Source organism: Balaenoptera ricei, chromosome 16 (assembly GCF_028023285.1).
Source record: "Balaenoptera ricei isolate mBalRic1 chromosome 16, mBalRic1.hap2, whole genome shotgun sequence".
Lineage (NCBI taxonomy): Eukaryota > Metazoa > Chordata > Mammalia > Artiodactyla > Balaenopteridae > Balaenoptera > Balaenoptera ricei.
The window spans coordinates 6493349-6510508 of NC_082654.1; the positions used below are offsets into that span (position 1 = coordinate 6493349).

Here is a 17160-nt window from a genome sequence, read left to right on the forward strand (position 1 = left end):
TAACTTTGAAAAACTTTGAACAAATATTTGGCAATAACCAAAGTTGGTCACATGCATACCCTTTAATCCAACAATTCCATTCTTAGTTATATGCTCAACAGAAATGCATACACATGTTCACAAAGAGACATGGAGTGCAACGTTCATAGTAGTACTATGCCTAATAGCCAAAATCTGGGAATAGCCACATGCCCATCAACAGAATAAATGAATTGTGGTATCACACAAGGGAATAGCAATGAGAATGAAGAATCTGCAACTGTGCACAAAAATATAAATGAATCTTACAAACAGAATGTTGGGGGAAACAAGGCAGATACAACAGTACAAATTGGATGGTTCCACTTACATAATGTTCAAGACCACACAAAACTAAACTCTGCTATTAGAACTCAGGGGTATTTACCTTGCCAGGAGTGGAGACAGTATCTGGAGGGGAATGTGAGGAGATCTTCTGGGGTAGTGGCAATGTTCTGTCTCCTGACCTGAGTTCTGGTGTGTACAGGATGTACAGGTGTGTATACATTATGAAAATTCAGCAAGCCACATGCCTGATACGTGCATTTTTCTGTGCATGCTGTGTATTTCAAGAAAAAGTATGTTTTAAATTCCAGTTAAGTGATGAGGTAAAAGAATAAGATCACTAAATTAAATAACCAAAGATCTACAAATAAGTGGAAGCACTATAACAGAAACCAAGATGACTATCATAGAATCAAAAGTGTTGAGATATTAGCTCAGAATTATAGTCTCATGAAGCCTGGTGTTTGAGCTTTAAAATTTAATGTAGTTTTCATTCAAGTCTAGGATATTTTTAACTCTTAATATAAAAATGTTTCAGTGTGTATACTAACAAGTGTGTATACTTGTTAGTATACAAGTAAAACTGATGCTCCGGGAAGAGAGACCATGCTTTTCCTGTAGTTTGAAAACAATTGTGCTAACTACTCCCTGCATTCAGAATGATGCATTCAGAGAAGGTAAAGAAAGAATGCAAACCTTTCTCCTGCTGGTGGCCTTCATTAGCTTTAAAAAAATTACAGTTATTATACAATATAGCAAGAACATTATGCAATAAGTTTAATAATTTTAGACTAAATAGTTTAGACCAAAATAGTTTATATTAATAAAGACTAAATTATCTTTCTATTCTAGTCATATAATTATAAAATCACTTTTGTACAAAAGATGATACAGTAACATGCAGCCAAAATATATAGGACAAAATATAACACAAATGTATTGGGAAATTAGTTAAAATGTTATTTTCTGGATTTTTACATTTGTGATATTATTTGTCAGCTGTTTATATTTTTAATTAGTTGTGCTTTTTGTCATTATAAACATATAGCTTTAGAACCAATTTCGTATTTATAATTTGCATTCTTTTTCTTAAAGAAGGCTCCCCAAATTACATCAGAACCCACAAAAGCTTGATTTACCTCTGAACAGAATTTAAGTTACTAGCAAGTCTTCAGTTTCTTAAGCATGTTGAACACAGTTAGGGAGACAGGGCTGTGATAATATACCACCTGGCAACTAAAGGATGATCAAAGTTAATTTGAGGCAGTCACTCGTGCGTTCATTCACCAAATAGTGCTAAATGCTTTCTCGGTGCCAGGCAGTGTGCGCAGCTCTGGTGACATGAAGGTGAGCAAACAGACAGGCTCTGCCTTCAGGACACTTACAGTTCCACGGGGCAAAGAAAGAAGAGTCAGATAATCTCCCCATTACAAACAACGATCAATGCAGTGAAGGAAGATTATACAGAAGACCATCACAGAGTAAACTGGATGACTTTCAGGGAAGGAATGAATGGGGCAGCAGGTCAGCTGGGTGGAGGGGGATATGTCCCTTGGCAGGGTCTCTCTATCAGGGGAGGAGGAGGTCTTTGGTGAAAGAAGCAGAGACAAAAGCAGCTCTGGGGCTTCCCTGGTGGTGCAGTGGCTGAGAATCTGCCTGCTAATGCAGGGGACACAGGTTCGAGCCCTGGTCTGGGAAGATCCCACATGCCGCGGAGCAACTAGGCCCGTGAGCCACAACTACTGAGCCTGCGCGTCTGGAGCCTGTGCTCCCAACAACAGAGGCCGCGATAGTGAGAGGCCCGCGCACCGCGATGAAGAGTGGCACCCGCATGCCGCAACTAGAGAAAGCCCTTGCACAGAAACGAAGACCCAACACAGCCAAAAAATAAATAAAAAATTTAAAAAATAAAAAAGCCCCCCAGTCTTTAAAAAGAAAAAGCAGCTCTGCCCACACCCCCAGGTAGAGACCACCACGGATGCCAGAAGGGGGTGGTCTCAACCCAGCTGGGCTCCAGCACTGAGCAGACCTGGAGGGGAAAACAGCATTATGCTGAGATCCACAGCTCAGCAAGGTCCGTGGCAACATGCCTGCAGGGCTGGCACCAACTGTACCCAAGCTGCAACAATGGACAGTTCCAGCAAGAGACGGTTATCGCCTGGTGATGAAGAACTAGAGTTTTTTTGTGTGTTTTTTTTTTGTTTTTTGTTTTTTAAATTTTTGGCAGCTCCATGCAGCGTGTGGCATCTTAGTTCCCCAACCAGGGATCGAACCCGTGACCCCTGCAGTGGAAGCACAGAGTCTTAACCACTGGACCACCAGGGGCGTCCTGAAGAGCAAGAGTGATGAAGAAAGTCAAACTGGAATGGAATCCTGGCTCTGCCCCATTTCAACTACCTTTGAAATTTCCTTGTTGGCTGGGGGCAGCCGAGTTACTGCATGATAATCCTCGAGGTGCTCTGCACAGAGCTCAGCACACGCAATGCTAAATAAATAGCAGCTGCCCTCCGTGTGGCCCTTCCCCTCCCCCAGTCTGTTTTGTCCATTCCACTGGTTTCTGGGATCAGCCTTAATTCATCCGGGACTGGAATTCTGCCCACAACTCAATCCCTATGAATAGCCGAGCATCCCTGAGGCCTTCATCTGCTTGCAGACATTGCCACCTACTGCCTAGGCTAGATTCCCTCAGGACCAGGTTCCTCCCAGGCCTTCCCCAGCGCTGTCAGATTCTGCTGGCCCGTCCGGCAGGGTTACCTGGAGGACTTGCATGCTGGACCTGGCCCACTGTTCATCCCATCCTGCTGAGTCTGTTTACCAGGTAACCTGCCTCACCTCTGGAAGAGCCCAGCATCCTTGGAAATATATAGTCATCAAGCGCAACCTGATTTTGTTTCCTGTCTCCTCTCTCCAAACCAGGTTGCCAGCTGTCACCTCAGGCCTATAAACAGCTACTGCTGACTTCTAATGTACTGTGGAAAAGGGCACTAGAAAGTCATGCCGATTTAAAAGTATGTGTTAGATATACAATGGAATATTACTCAGCCATAAAAAGAAACGAAATAGTTATTTGTAGTGAGGTGGATGGGCCTAGAGTCTGTCCTACAGAGTGAAGTAAGTCAGAAAGAGAAAAACAAATACCGTATGCTAACACATATATATGGAATCTAAAAAAAAAAAAAGGTTCTGATGAACCTAGGGGCAGGACAGGAATATAGACACAGACATAGAGAATGGACTTGAGGACACGGGGAGGGGGAAGGGTAAGCTGGGATGAAGTGAGAGAGTAGCATTGACATATATACACTACCAAATGTAAAATAGATAGCTAGTGGGAAGCAGCTGCATAGCACAAGGGGATCAGCTCAGTGCTTTGTGACCACCTAGATGGGTGGGATAGGGAGGGTGGGAGGGAGACGCAAGAGGGAGGGGATATGGGGATATATGTATACGTATAGCTGATTCACTTTGTTATACAGCAGAAACTAACACACCATTGTAAAGCAATTATACTCCAATAAGGATGTTAAAAAAAATTAATTAATTAAACAAATAAAAAGTATGTGTTAAATAAGAGCCATACGAGGTTCTGAGTGGGAGTCAAGCTCCGGACTCTCTTTCAGTTAAGCTGACTGCTACAAGAACTTGAAGGGTCTTTAATCCACATGTAAGGACCACATTTCAAGGTTACGCTTGCCACGAGCTCCACCTCCAAAGTCGAATTCTCACTACATCTCTTAAGTTTCTAACATCCAACATCTACACAGGTATTTAACAAATATTTCACCAAATATTTATGAGACGTTATGTGCAAGAAGGCATCGTACTAGACAGCTCCACCGGCTGTGGCCTTTGCTTCTCTCCCGAGCTACGTGTAGTCTGTCCATCTGTCTCCCTCCTATGTCAACCCCACAGCTCTGCCTTACGGTCTCCAGCCGGCTAACAGCCCGCCCCGGCACGTTCACTTAGCTTTGTGCTGTTGACCGTTTTAGCCTCTTGCGTTGGCCCCCAATAACCTCAAACTTCCTATGTTAAAAATTGGGGGCTTCCCTGGTGGCGCAGTGGTTGAGAATCCGCCTGCCAATGCAGGGGACACGGGTTCGAGCCCTGGTCTGGGAAGATCCCACATGCCGTGGAGCAGCTGGGCCCGTGAGCCACAATTACTGAGCTTGCACGTCTGGAGCCTGTGCTCCGCAACAAGAGAGGCCGCGATAGTGAGAGGCCCATGCAGCGCGATGAAGAGTGGCCCCCGCTTGCCACAACTAGAGAAAGCCCTCACACAGAAACGAAGACCCAACACAGCCATAAATAAATAAATAAATAAACAAATAAATAAATAAATAAATAAATAAAAATTAAAAAAAAAAAATTGGACTTATCTTTCCGTCCACATCAACTCCCCTCCAGTTAGCTCTTTGCTATCACGGATAGATCATTATGCTTCCACCATCCCACACTTGAACTCTTATTATCCCTCCCAAACTAACTGTACTTCTCTCCCACATCCATAGTCACAGGCCTTGTTGATTCTCGCTTCTTTCCTACAGGCAGATGACCATGCCCCTTAAGCATGTGATAAAATCTGCTCTAGTTTACCACTGAAATGCATTGCGGCCTCATGTTTTCACTTCGGATGGAGAATATTCTCCAAGGTCACTCTCCTCCACCACCCCCACCTCCTGCTCTGGCTCTGTGCCTTACCTTTGGCTTCTGTTGTGTCCTCTGACAACTGCCCTCCAAGCATCACTCTTTCTGCAACTGAGGCTCCCCCCGCTCAATGCACATACACTCCTCAATCCAAAAGGCTAACAAGTACCCCAATATCACCCTTTACCTCCCCATCTGTCAGGGAAGAAGACCAGACACAGGTGGTATTTAAACTTGTAATCAAAGAAATAAACTTGTTGACATTCAATTAAGAGCATACTTAATAGGCATTCATGGCAGAAGAATGGCAAACCTAAGCTACCTTTCACCTTTATCACAATACTGCCTAGTGTACTGTTGCTGTCACAGCCAGCGGTAACTTTCCTAGGGAGTAACTTTGCCTTGGCCAGAGAGGGGCCCCGGCCAAAAGGAAGCAATGATAAATCCTCCTTGCCCATTCCCGGGGCCAGAGAAAGGCCCTACTTGGATATATGAGGCAGGGTTACCTAAGGATGTCATTCCCACACCACCTCAAACTTCTGTCATGCTACATAGACGCACACAGCATCTACCACCTGCAAAATTCTTGACTTAAGTGTTCTTAAATTAACTTGAAATTTTATGCCATAAGTAAATGAAAAAGCTGGCATCATTTTTTTAAAAATCAACTCCAGAAAGTAGCTATAAAAAATAAATGTAAAATGATCAACATTTTAAAATGTTAATGCCTAAAGTCACGTTGTGTACCAGATTTTAGGAACTACTGATTTAATGGAAGCAGTTGGCACAAAATTTTTCCCATTGCCTGAAATTCCATCACTAAAATGTAATTGGTCTTAAAAGCTTGTTGAACCATAACCACAACACTACAGAATATACGTGGCTTGATGCTGTTTTACATTAAAGCCAAACAGGCAAAAACTAAACAATGTTTGTTTAGGGATGTATCTGTGTATGGTGAACTATAAAGAAAATCTACGAAATGAAATGCAAAATATCTTTCAGTTATGAGAATCATCTTACTACTGAATTATAATTTCTTTACTAAAGTGAGTCTTAACAGTTTAATTCTAAACTTAAATGCAAGCACAATTTTAACATGTTTTCCTTCTATACCCCCATCGCATTGAAATTAGCAATCTACTTAACTGATTCCTACGTCAGACTGTAAGCACTTGAAGAGCAGAGACTGTTTTATTATGTTTCTTATTCCCTGAAAAAAATACAAATTAACCAATGAAAGAGCTTAGATATGGACATTTCTATGGTCTCTATCTATATATAGTGCTTGATTTATAATAAAATGTACACTGAAGAATGGAAAAAAGATGATCATTCTAATAAATAGCACTAAGTCAACAGACAGCCATATTTTTTTTTAAAAATCTATACCATACATAAAATTCCACATAGATTATAGATATGTGAAAAGGCTTCTAAAACATAGGATATCAAGACCTGTGATTAGACAAAAAATTCTATAAAGAACATCAAAAACATTATCCATAAAGGAAAAGATTGATAGATTAAAATTGTTTCTATTCATCAAAAGAAACCATGAAGAGAACAGAAAAGCAAGCCACTAAGTGGGAGAAAATATAAGCAGAGTACTCTGTTCTAGAATATATTTAAGAATGCCTACAAATCAATATAATAAAAAAATCAATAATAAAAATGACAAGCAACTCAATAGAAAGTTAGGCAAGAGACTCGAGCAGGCTCTTCCCGACAGAGAATATCCGAGTGGCCAATACTAAAACACATGAAACGATGATCGACCTATTTAGATATCAAGGAAAATCAAAGTACAAACACAGTGAGACACTACACACCCATCGGAACGAGTAAATCAAAATTTAAAAAATTTTAAAGCTGACACAATAGTAAGTATTGGGAAGGACGGGGAAAAATCTGGGACATCATACACAAGCAGTGGGAGTATAAATTGACAGAACCAGTGTGGAGGATTTTTGGCAGTTATCTCCTAAAACTGAGCACACAGATACTCTATAAAACCACCCTCCCACTCTTGCTACATATCCAGCAGAAGTGTACACGTGTGCACCGGAAGATGTGTACAGAAAGGTTCCAGCAACATTCCTATAATAGACCCAAATGAAAACAACCCAGATGTCTACCATCAGCAGAAGAGATGAAGACCTTGTGGAATATTAGTAAAATGAAACACGTACAACAATGAATGTGAACTTACTACTCATGAGCATCACCATGGATGCATCTCACAAGGCCAACACTGAGGAAAAGAAGCCAGACACAAGAAAAGTAAGATTCTATTTACAAAGTGAAGAATGGACAAAACTAAGCTATGGTGTAGAAAGTCAGGATGGGAGATCTCTTTGGGGAGGAGGTGAGAGTAGCAACTGGAAGGGTGTCTAAGAGAGGCTTCTGGGGGTGCTGGCAATATTCCAAGTCTTATATGTTAACTATGTAAAAAAAATCCATCAAGTCATACATGTATAATCTCACCTGTAGGTTTCTTATACCTGTATGTACTTACCCATAGGTACCTTAAAATTATTTTCTCTAAAAGTTTGAGAATGAAACAAGGACAGTTTACAGTACACAAAAATTTAGGGAGTTTGCCTTGGGAGACCATTACTAAACAAAACATTAAAGGGTGTATTTCAGGCAGGAAGAAAGTAATCCCAAGTGGAAGATCTGAGATATAAGAAGGAATGAACAAAAACAAAAAAATGGTGAAACTGTGGTTAAAACTAAATATTAAATATGTAAAACAATGTAATTTCCCATGAAATATAAAATGAAAAATGGTAAAATTAAAGTATATCAAAACTTGAATGAATCTCAAGAGAATTAGACTGAATGAAAAAGTCAGTCTCAAAAGATCAGATTATGTATGGTTTCATTCAGGTAATGTTCTTGAAGTGACAAGATTATAGAGATGAAGGACAGACTAGAGGTTGCCAGGGGTGAGGGGGAGAGAGCAGTGTCTGTGGCTGTAAGAGCAGCACAAGGGGTCCTTCTGATGGAGTCGTTCTGTGTGTGGACAATTATAGTGTTCATTTATGTGATAAACACATAGGACTAAATACACACAGATGAGTACATGTAAAGCTGGTAACATCTGAGTAAGATCAGTAGATTGCATTGACATCAATTTCCTGGTTGTGATATTGTGTTAATATTATAGTTTTGAAAGATGTTAACATTGGGAGAAACTGAGTGAAACTGAGTGAAAGGTATATGGGATCTCCATTTCTTACAATCGCATGTAACTCTACAATTATCTCAATAAAAAGTTGAAAATAAATGTAAATATAACAGCGTAACTCAAGAGTTATGGCAATTAAAGCGTTCTAAAGCTCTCATATCACCCAGAAGGATAACCAACTGTAGACACTTGTAACTTACATATACATGTTTAGATTAGTATGATAGCCACTGAAAGAACACAAACAAAAACTCCTAAATGAGTAAAGAAAAAATATCACAGTAATCCAACAGAAGGCAAGAAAATGGGGGTGAGAGAACATAAAAGTAGGACAAATAGGAAGTATAAAATAGGATGATACAAACACATACATACACACACATATGCATACATATCAGACACTCAACCATAAGTACAGAATCCATATCAGGATACATAATATACGCAAACTGACTAAATGATCCAGTTAAAAGTTATTAAATTGCTAAATCCAATTCCATGCTGTTTACAGAATTATATCTAAAATATAAAGATACAGATTGGTTGAAAGTAAAAATACATGTAAATATACATGTAATACATACACACAGCACAGTTTAACCAAAGTTACTGTAGCTATATGAATCATAAGGTTGAGCACATACATAAAAGAAAAACATTGATAAAAGTTCAAATTACAAAGATATATATATTTTGGGAATTCCCTGGAGGTCCAGTGGTTAGGAATCCACGCTTTCACTGCTGAGAGCATGGTTTGATCCCTGGTCGGGGAGCTTAAGATCCCACAAGCTGTGCGGTGTGGGGGGAAAAAAAAATTATATATGTATGTATATTTAAATCATATGTACCCAAATATAGTCTCAAAAATTAGCAAAACTTGACAGAATATAAAGAAAAATATCTCTCAGCAAATAGAAAAAATATAAAAATTAAGATGTTGAAGATTTTAACAGATTATGAAAAAAATATACTCAATGGACATATTAGAACACAGGATCTAACAATTCCAGAAATATACTTCCTTTCAAGTAAATGTGAAACAATTTTCAAAAAATTAACCCTATACTTGTATGGTAAAGCAAATAAATTTCAATGAAGTAGAATAATGCAGATCACAATCTCTGACAATAACATAATTAAGTTAACGATGGGAAACAAAAGGCTAAACTAGAAAATTCACCTTTTAGAAATTGAGACACACACTTCTAAATAACCCATAGATCAAAGATAAAATTATAAGAAAAATTATCATTTATACATTTCAAAAACTATAGGATACAGCTGAATCCATTCTTAAAGGAAAATTTATAATCTTAAATATGAGCATTAGAAAAGGAACTTTAAGCAAAAATCTATAAACTAAGCAAAAGCCTATAAACTAAGCATTGGTCAACAAATTAGAAATAGAACAAGATAAACTCAAACAGGGAAGACATAATGGAAGTGAATAAAATACAAACACACAAAACCCCACACATACACCCACACAATAGAATCAACCAAGCTAAAACCTGGTTCTTTACAAAGCATAATAAAATTCACAAACCTTTAGCAAGGGTTATTAGGGAAAAAAGCAGTAGAAAAATAAATATACAGCATTAAAAAAGGCTTGCACTATAGATCTGAAGACTTTGAAAACATAAGTTGCGATTATGGATAACTTTAAGCCAATAGACTTTAATGTATATATGGAAAACAAATATCTAGTAAAAAGCAACATCAAAACTGACCCAAAAATAGGATGAGAAATCTTATCATATTAAATATATTGAATCAGTAGTCAAAAAAATCTTCCTTTAAAGAAATTTCCAGGCCCCGGTGGCTTCACCAAAATTTCCCACAAAACATACAAGTTTAAAAAAAATGTCCAACACAAACTCTTTCGAAGAATAGAAAAACACTCCAATTTGTTTTATAGGATTAAAATAAAAATAACCTTGATACCAAAACCCAACAAGGCAAGTGCGAGAAAAGATATTTATCGGCCGATATTATTCAATGTGGATCAAAAAAATTTTTTAATGTATTGACAATCTGTGGTGCTACCCAAGATGCAGTATGGGTGTTATAGCCTGTCATTCCTGTCATTCTTTTAAACTGATTAAAAGAAAAACTCTGGACAAAATATAAACAATGACCTGGGGATTCTGAAAGGTAAATAGCAGGCAGATTGGGAAAAGAAGTCAAAACTTGAAGAATGATTAGTATACCAGGGTTCAATAGGCTATATTCTGGGTCATAAAGCAAACCCTAACAAAGTTAAAGAATTGAAATCAAATAAAGTATGTCCTCTAATAAGAGAATTAAACTAGAAATCAGTAAAAACATTTCTGGAACACTACCAAATATGTGGAACTTAAACAGTATACTTTAAATGATCCATGGGTCAAAGAGGAAGTCTCAAGGAAAATTAGAAAATATTTAACTGAATAAACATCAACTTATCCAAATTTCTCCTTAGAGGGAAATTTATAGCACTAAATTATTACATCGGAAAAGAAAAATATCAGGTCAATTATCTAAGTATCTACTTTAAGAAAATAGACGAAGAGCAGAATAAATCTAAACCAAGCAGTAGGAAAATTAAACATAAAGAGACTAAATTAATAAAATTTAAAACAGAAAAGTCAATAGAGGAAAAAAAAAAATCAATGAAACCCAAAGCTTGTTCTTTGAAGAAAGAAAAAAAAAAAATCAAAAGTTGATAAACTTCTAGTTAGACTGCAAGAAAAAAAGGGGCAAACACAAATAATCAACACCAGGAATGAAAAAGGGAGCATCATTACAGACCCTACAGATATTAGGGAAGTTAATAAGGGATACTAAAATAAAATACATTTGTTTATACATCTACAAATTAGATAATATAGATCAACTGCTTGAAAGGCAAATTACTGAAGGAAACCAGAATGTCACCTCAAAAATGTGCCTCTCTGAAATAAAAATTATTTTCAAGCTGAACGCAATTAAACAGTAGCATAGACAGGAAAAGCTCTCTAACCTCCCCTATTTCTGCCTAAAGGCAGGATATAAGTTCTTTTACTGGAGAGAGACTTAACAGCCAGAGATGGCACCAGAGGAATCTACAGATAAAATTACTCCGTTAAGTTTTCCTTTCATGTATTTGCCTTACCGTAGTTTGCTGCCCTTGGAAGCTGAAAACTGCTTTCCTCTCTCCTGTCATTTCTCTACAAAGGTACTGCTCTTTGTTGAAGATGCTATGTAAGCCAGAATTCAAAGCCACCACTTAGAGTTACATTTCATTGAAGTTTTTTCTGTGTGATGTACACTGTGCAAGTTAATAAACTTTCTTTTGTTAATCTCTCTGTTAAAGAGCCCCAGCTGGAAACTTAAGATGGAACACATGAAGTATTGCCTCACCTACACTACTAAACTGAAGAATAGATTGCTTGAATACTCCTGTATCCATAAAGAAACTGAAATGGTACAGCCACTTCAGAAAACAATTTGGCAGTTTCTGATGAAGTCAAGCATATACTGACAATGTGATCCAGTAATCCTACTCCTAGGTACTTATCCAAGTGAAATGGAAACCTATGTTCACACAAAATTGGCAACATCATAGAGCGATACACCAAATAGGATAACATGTACTGTATGTAAATTTGAAAGCAAAGTTTAAGGATGTTTTTGCAAACTGAAGTGAACAATATATAAAAAGGATAATATGTTTTGTTTATACTAGAATGCTTGATTGATTTTAACATGGAAAAATAATAAAGATAATCAACATATCAGTAGATTAAAGGAGGAAGAAAATGATCTCAGATGCATAAAAAGTACTTGTTAAAATTCAAAACCCATTCCATGATTTTAAAAAGTACTAAGCAAATTAGGAATAGAAGGGAACTCCCTTATTCTGATAAAGGAGATCAAAAATAACAGATACCATTCTTGATATGAAACAGTGAAAGTATTCTCTGAAATTGAAAAGACAAAGATGACCACTGTCAGCACCACTGGTCAACATTTTACTGTGGGTCCTAGTCAGTGCAATAAGGAAAATAAAAAGCAAAAGGACTGCCAATGAAGGAAAAAAACCTCATTTATAGATAATGTGATTATGTACATCGATAATCTTAAAAATTCTATAGATAAATATAGCAAGTTAGCTAGTCATACAACCAACAATTCAAAATTATATTTCATTATATAATTTACAAAACACCAAAAAAGCAATGAACTTAGTAACAAATCTACAAAACGTGTAGACCTTCACAGAGAACAATCACATGATTTTAGAATGCAAAAACATAATAAATGGTGCGATAAATTCATGGATTAGAAGATTCGATACTCTAAAGTTCTCGCCAGAATGACCTATCCACTTAATCCCAATGGAAATCCCTAGTTTCATCAAAATTTCTACTTAAGTGCAAAAGGCCAAGAGCGGCCAAGGTCGAGGGAGAGGAAGCAGGGTGTAGACACAAATGTTTTCATATTAATGAATGAAATAATCAGATGGTCAGCAAAGGCAGTATGTGACACCACAAAAGAACAATAGGAGGCATTTATAACTATTCCAAGTTTGTTCTATAAATGGATATAAACCCATATTAAGCCTCTTTTTAAAAAAAGAAACCCTAACCAAAAAGCCTCACCTAATATCATGAAGTATTGGCCTACCGACGGATCTGAGTTCTGGCCACCAAGCTGCAAAACCATTGCTGTAAATTCCGTGCCCCGCTGGCCTATCGGTTTCCCAGTGCTTGCTCTGGGCCGACAGCACCCACAGTGGCTGAGCCCAAACTCTGACACATTCTCTACTTAGGATCACCGTTTTAACCATGTTTGGCAGCCCTTCCCATAAATCACACAGAGACATAGCCACGTTTACATGGCCTTCTGCCGAAAAACGATCATTCCAGAGGGTATGCACTTATTACTAGGACTACACCAAGAGACAGAAAATTCTCTTTTTATTAGAAGCTTTAAGAAAAACATTTTCACTGAAAGAGAAAAACTTCCCTAAATTTCCTACTTAAGAAATCTAGTGAATTGTGATGAGCAGTATCAATTCATTTGGACACCTTAAGAAGATGGCTGTAAGGAAACACTTAGTCCAATGTCACACCTCAAACTGAGCTAAATGTACCATCACAGTTCTCAAAGACTCAAACCAGAGATTGCAAGGTTTGGTCTCTATCTTAAATCCAGAAAAATAAAAAGCAAAATGTATAGGCCAAATGATGGCCGATTTCTTCTGCATTCTATATCATGTTTCTTCGATGTACTATGAAATTCCATTTTATGTTTGACAATGCTCTTCAGCAATGAGAAAAACAAATGAAGCTGAAAATAATAAAATGTTTAAAAGCCCAGGCACAGACGGCATAAGAGGCAGTAGATATCTCCTAAGTCCATATTCTTCCCCTGTATTATTTGACATGGTCTCAGTGTCATCTGAACTGAAAGGAAAAAATACTGATTGTAGCAATAGCAAGATCTATATTCTTCTTGTGAAAAGTCACAGTACTTAAAAAAAGAACTCCAGAAGCAGTATAGGCAGGAACAAGTAACTCATATACTCACTGGGTAGTGAAGTAAGGAATCAAGAATAAGCAGCCCCAAGAGAATTCATACAATTACGAAAGTAAAACCATAACAGCTTTGTGGTTGGTTAAAAAGTCAGGTCAGAAAGAAGAAACCAGAAAATAATCAAATTCAGTGGAAAAACTCACTTGAAGGTTTATGGCCAACCTCAGAGCATTTCATCACACACGCAGGGTAAGGAGTCTACAGAAGCTGTGGGCAGATGATGGACCCAGGGTCACAGAAGGAGAAAGGAAGGCACTAAAGGGCCCAGCAGAATCCCAGCCAGAAAAACAGAACCTCCACCAGCTAAGGTCAGCTGGGTTTGCAGACCTTTGACCCACTTCATGTCCCTCGTATCCCACAGAGAACTGACCTTTCTAAATGTCATTGTTCACAAGTCCCACAGTGGAGTAGCTGCAGCCACCGTTAGCTTGAGGGGCTGGCTCGTCTTAACTGCTTCATGTGAATCAAAAGCTAAGGCATGATTCCTTCCCTCATTCCTCAAGGTCTCCCAGGCAAGGCCCAGGAGAATCAAAGGAGTATTCTTACCTCCAGTGTTTTGCAGCATTTGTTTATATTTGACATTAAACAATTCCCTATGTCCATGATATAAGTTAGCTCCTTACTCAACATTCCATGACAAACAGTAGCTAACTCCTAGCTCTCTTCAGTGAACTAGGATTTAAATTTATGCAATTCTCATGACTTCTCTTTCATCTCAAAGACTTGAAAATTCCTTCCTTTTCCTATTGATTTACTTTTCAATGATATGTAGACTTAAACTGGTCCCAGCCATCTTTAGCTGGTCTCTATTCAAACAATATACTTTTGTTTCTTTATTGTTACATTTTCAATTCTATTAGTTATTTTTGGGATTATCCACTGAAATTTCTCCAGCTATCTGGAGATGAGTGTGGTAGGGTAGGAAAAGTATGTGATTTAACATTACCAAGGCCTAAGTCACACCAGTTATGAGACCCTGGATATATAACTAGTCTCTGAGGGTCATTTCCCTCATCTGTGAACTGGGAATGATGTTTACTATGCAAGGCAGTTTTTAGAATCAACGGAAATGTATATGAAGCACGTAGCATTTAGTTGGTGTTTAAATGGCAGATATTTAAGGATCTTTTTATTCTGGTAAAAAACACATATGACAATGTTTGCCATTTAAACCATTTTTATGTGGACAATTTAGTAGCACTAAGGACATTCACACTGTGGTACAACCATCAGCACTGCCCATCTCCAGAACTTGGTATCATCTTAAACTGAAACCCTGTACCCATCCATTAAATTCCCCATTACCCCTGCCGTAGCTGCTGGCAACCACTACTCTACCTTGTCTCTATGAATTTAACTACTCCAGGTAAGAGGTGTGGAAATAAATTTCTAGGCCCAAAATGGAGCCACACCTGCCAGGGTTCCAGGTCAGCAAAATGAACTTTCGTGTTCCTGTAAATGTTCCACTTGACCAGAAACATAGTGTATCCAGTTAGCCAATCCAGCTCTAGGCTCTATAACTGATTTCTTCATTGCCTGGTATTTCTAAATAAGGTCAGATATGCACCCCCAGCCAACCATGCCCTGTCTCCACGTTACTGCTTCCAACTCCGTAAAACTTGCTCTTGCCCGACATCCCTGGGGAAGAGTGCTCCACTGCTTGTGAGGAGCTGAACCCCCAAATCCATGGATTGCTTTCTCTTTGAATAAAGGACATCAGACTGATTACTAAGCTGTTTTATTTTTGTCATTTGACTGTGGAATCCTACAGTATGCGTCCTTTTGTGACTGGCTTATCCACTTGGCATAATGCTGTCAAGCTGTAGTGTGTGTCTGCATAAACAACAAGGTCCTACTGCAGAGCACAGGGAACTGTATTCAGTATCCTGGGATGAACCAGAACAGAATAGAATATGAAAAAGAATGTATGTATATGTATAACTGAATCACGTTGCTGTACAGCAGAAATTAACACAACGTTGTAGATCAACTATACTTCAATAAATTTTTTTAAAAAAATACAAAAAGTGGTAGCATTTGTCAGAATTCCCTGCCTCTTAAAGGCTGAATAGTATTTTATCTGCTCATCTGTCAATGGACACTTGGGTTGCTTCCATCTTTTAGCTGTTATAAATGATGCAAATGGCAAGTGTTTTAACTAGATTTTTTTTTAATGCCAAAAATACAGATTAAGCAATCAAGACAGTTTGTCCCAGGCTCACAAAGGTTCTCTTTTTAGAATATCTTCATAAGCCTATCTGCAGGGAATACTAATACCTCCTACTTTCTGTTGATGGAAATCCTATTTAAGAGCTCTTTACTTTTTCATACTACCCACAGGAGCAAAATGAGGAAAGAAACAAACTGCTAATCACAAACAGTTAATACAATCTGTCCAGTTAATACACAGAGCAATTCAAAATTTGAAACTTTCAATCAATTACAAATCATAGGGGAAGATCTGTTCTTCAACGGAAAAACTACACATTGCTCAGATCACACCCTTTTGAGTTTTCCAGTTTAGCATTGCATTGTCTTTCACCTGTTTTTACAGGTTAAGTTGAAAAGAACAGATGGCAATGCAAAGGATTCTGGTCTACGGATATGCAAATGAACTGTCCCATGGAGTAGCAACCCTCCCTCCCTCCACAGGGCACAGCCACTTGGGCATCATTTTCAAGTTTATTTCAATATTTCTGATCACAGATGTGTCTGCCCTTTGGACCCCCTTTGCATTGGTTATAACATCTTACTGGTTATTTCATTAATAAATTAAATATTTAACGTGTATTTTTATATCTATATGAGAGTCATAATTTTAGTGTTTTGCAAAATTATCCTTTAGCTAATATAAGCAACATCTGTGGGTGAGTTAATTCCATGCTACTCAAAACACGGCCTGTGGCAGAGCAGCCTGGGCACCCCCTGGGATGCTCTCTTAGAAATGCAGACAGTTGGGCCCCACACGAGAAGCACTGGGTTTTAACAGGACCCCCCCTTAAGGACACACTGAAGTGAGAGCTGCAGTGGGTTATAACACACATCGCTCACTCACCTCCCAGCCTGGGATGACTGGCTCTGCTAGCCTCGGCCATTCCGTCCCAGGGAGTTTACAGTAGCTTCCTGCCTTCCTGGTTCCCTCTCAGCAAGCCTCCCTCTGAGTGGAGGCGAGGTCACTGCCAGAAGCGCTCTCCCCTTTCACCTCCACGCCCAGCCCAACCCAGGAGCCACAGACCACACTTCTTACCACCACCACCACCTCCCGCCCTCCCACAGCGACCTGAACCTTCAGGAAGTGGGAGTGTGCCCACAGAGACAGAGACCAGGCCTCAGATCACCACGCACTTCCCACTGATCCTCCCAAATTTGTTCTTGGTGGGGAGGGGAGGGTCTTGGACAGCACCATGGCTGTGGCCTGTCAAAGCTCAACCATACATGAAAACATGTTGTTCCTTAGTATT

General features: G+C 38.6%; 1 protein-coding gene across 4 annotated transcripts in view; it reads right to left on the reverse strand.

Annotated features, from left to right (window-relative positions):
- The window catches only part of FANK1 (fibronectin type III and ankyrin repeat domains 1), a 127356-nt gene extending 110517 nt beyond the window's left edge, over positions 1-16839 (reverse strand). For all 4 annotated transcript variants that reach the window (XM_059900757.1, XM_059900759.1, XM_059900756.1 and 1 more), the window contains exon 1: positions 16755-16839. In XM_059900757.1, the coding sequence (XP_059756740.1) occupies positions 16755-16794 (40 nt within the window). In that variant the 5' untranslated portion in view covers positions 16795-16839. The remainder of the gene's footprint in view (positions 1-16754) is intronic.
- Positions 16840-17160: the final 321 nt, after the last annotated feature.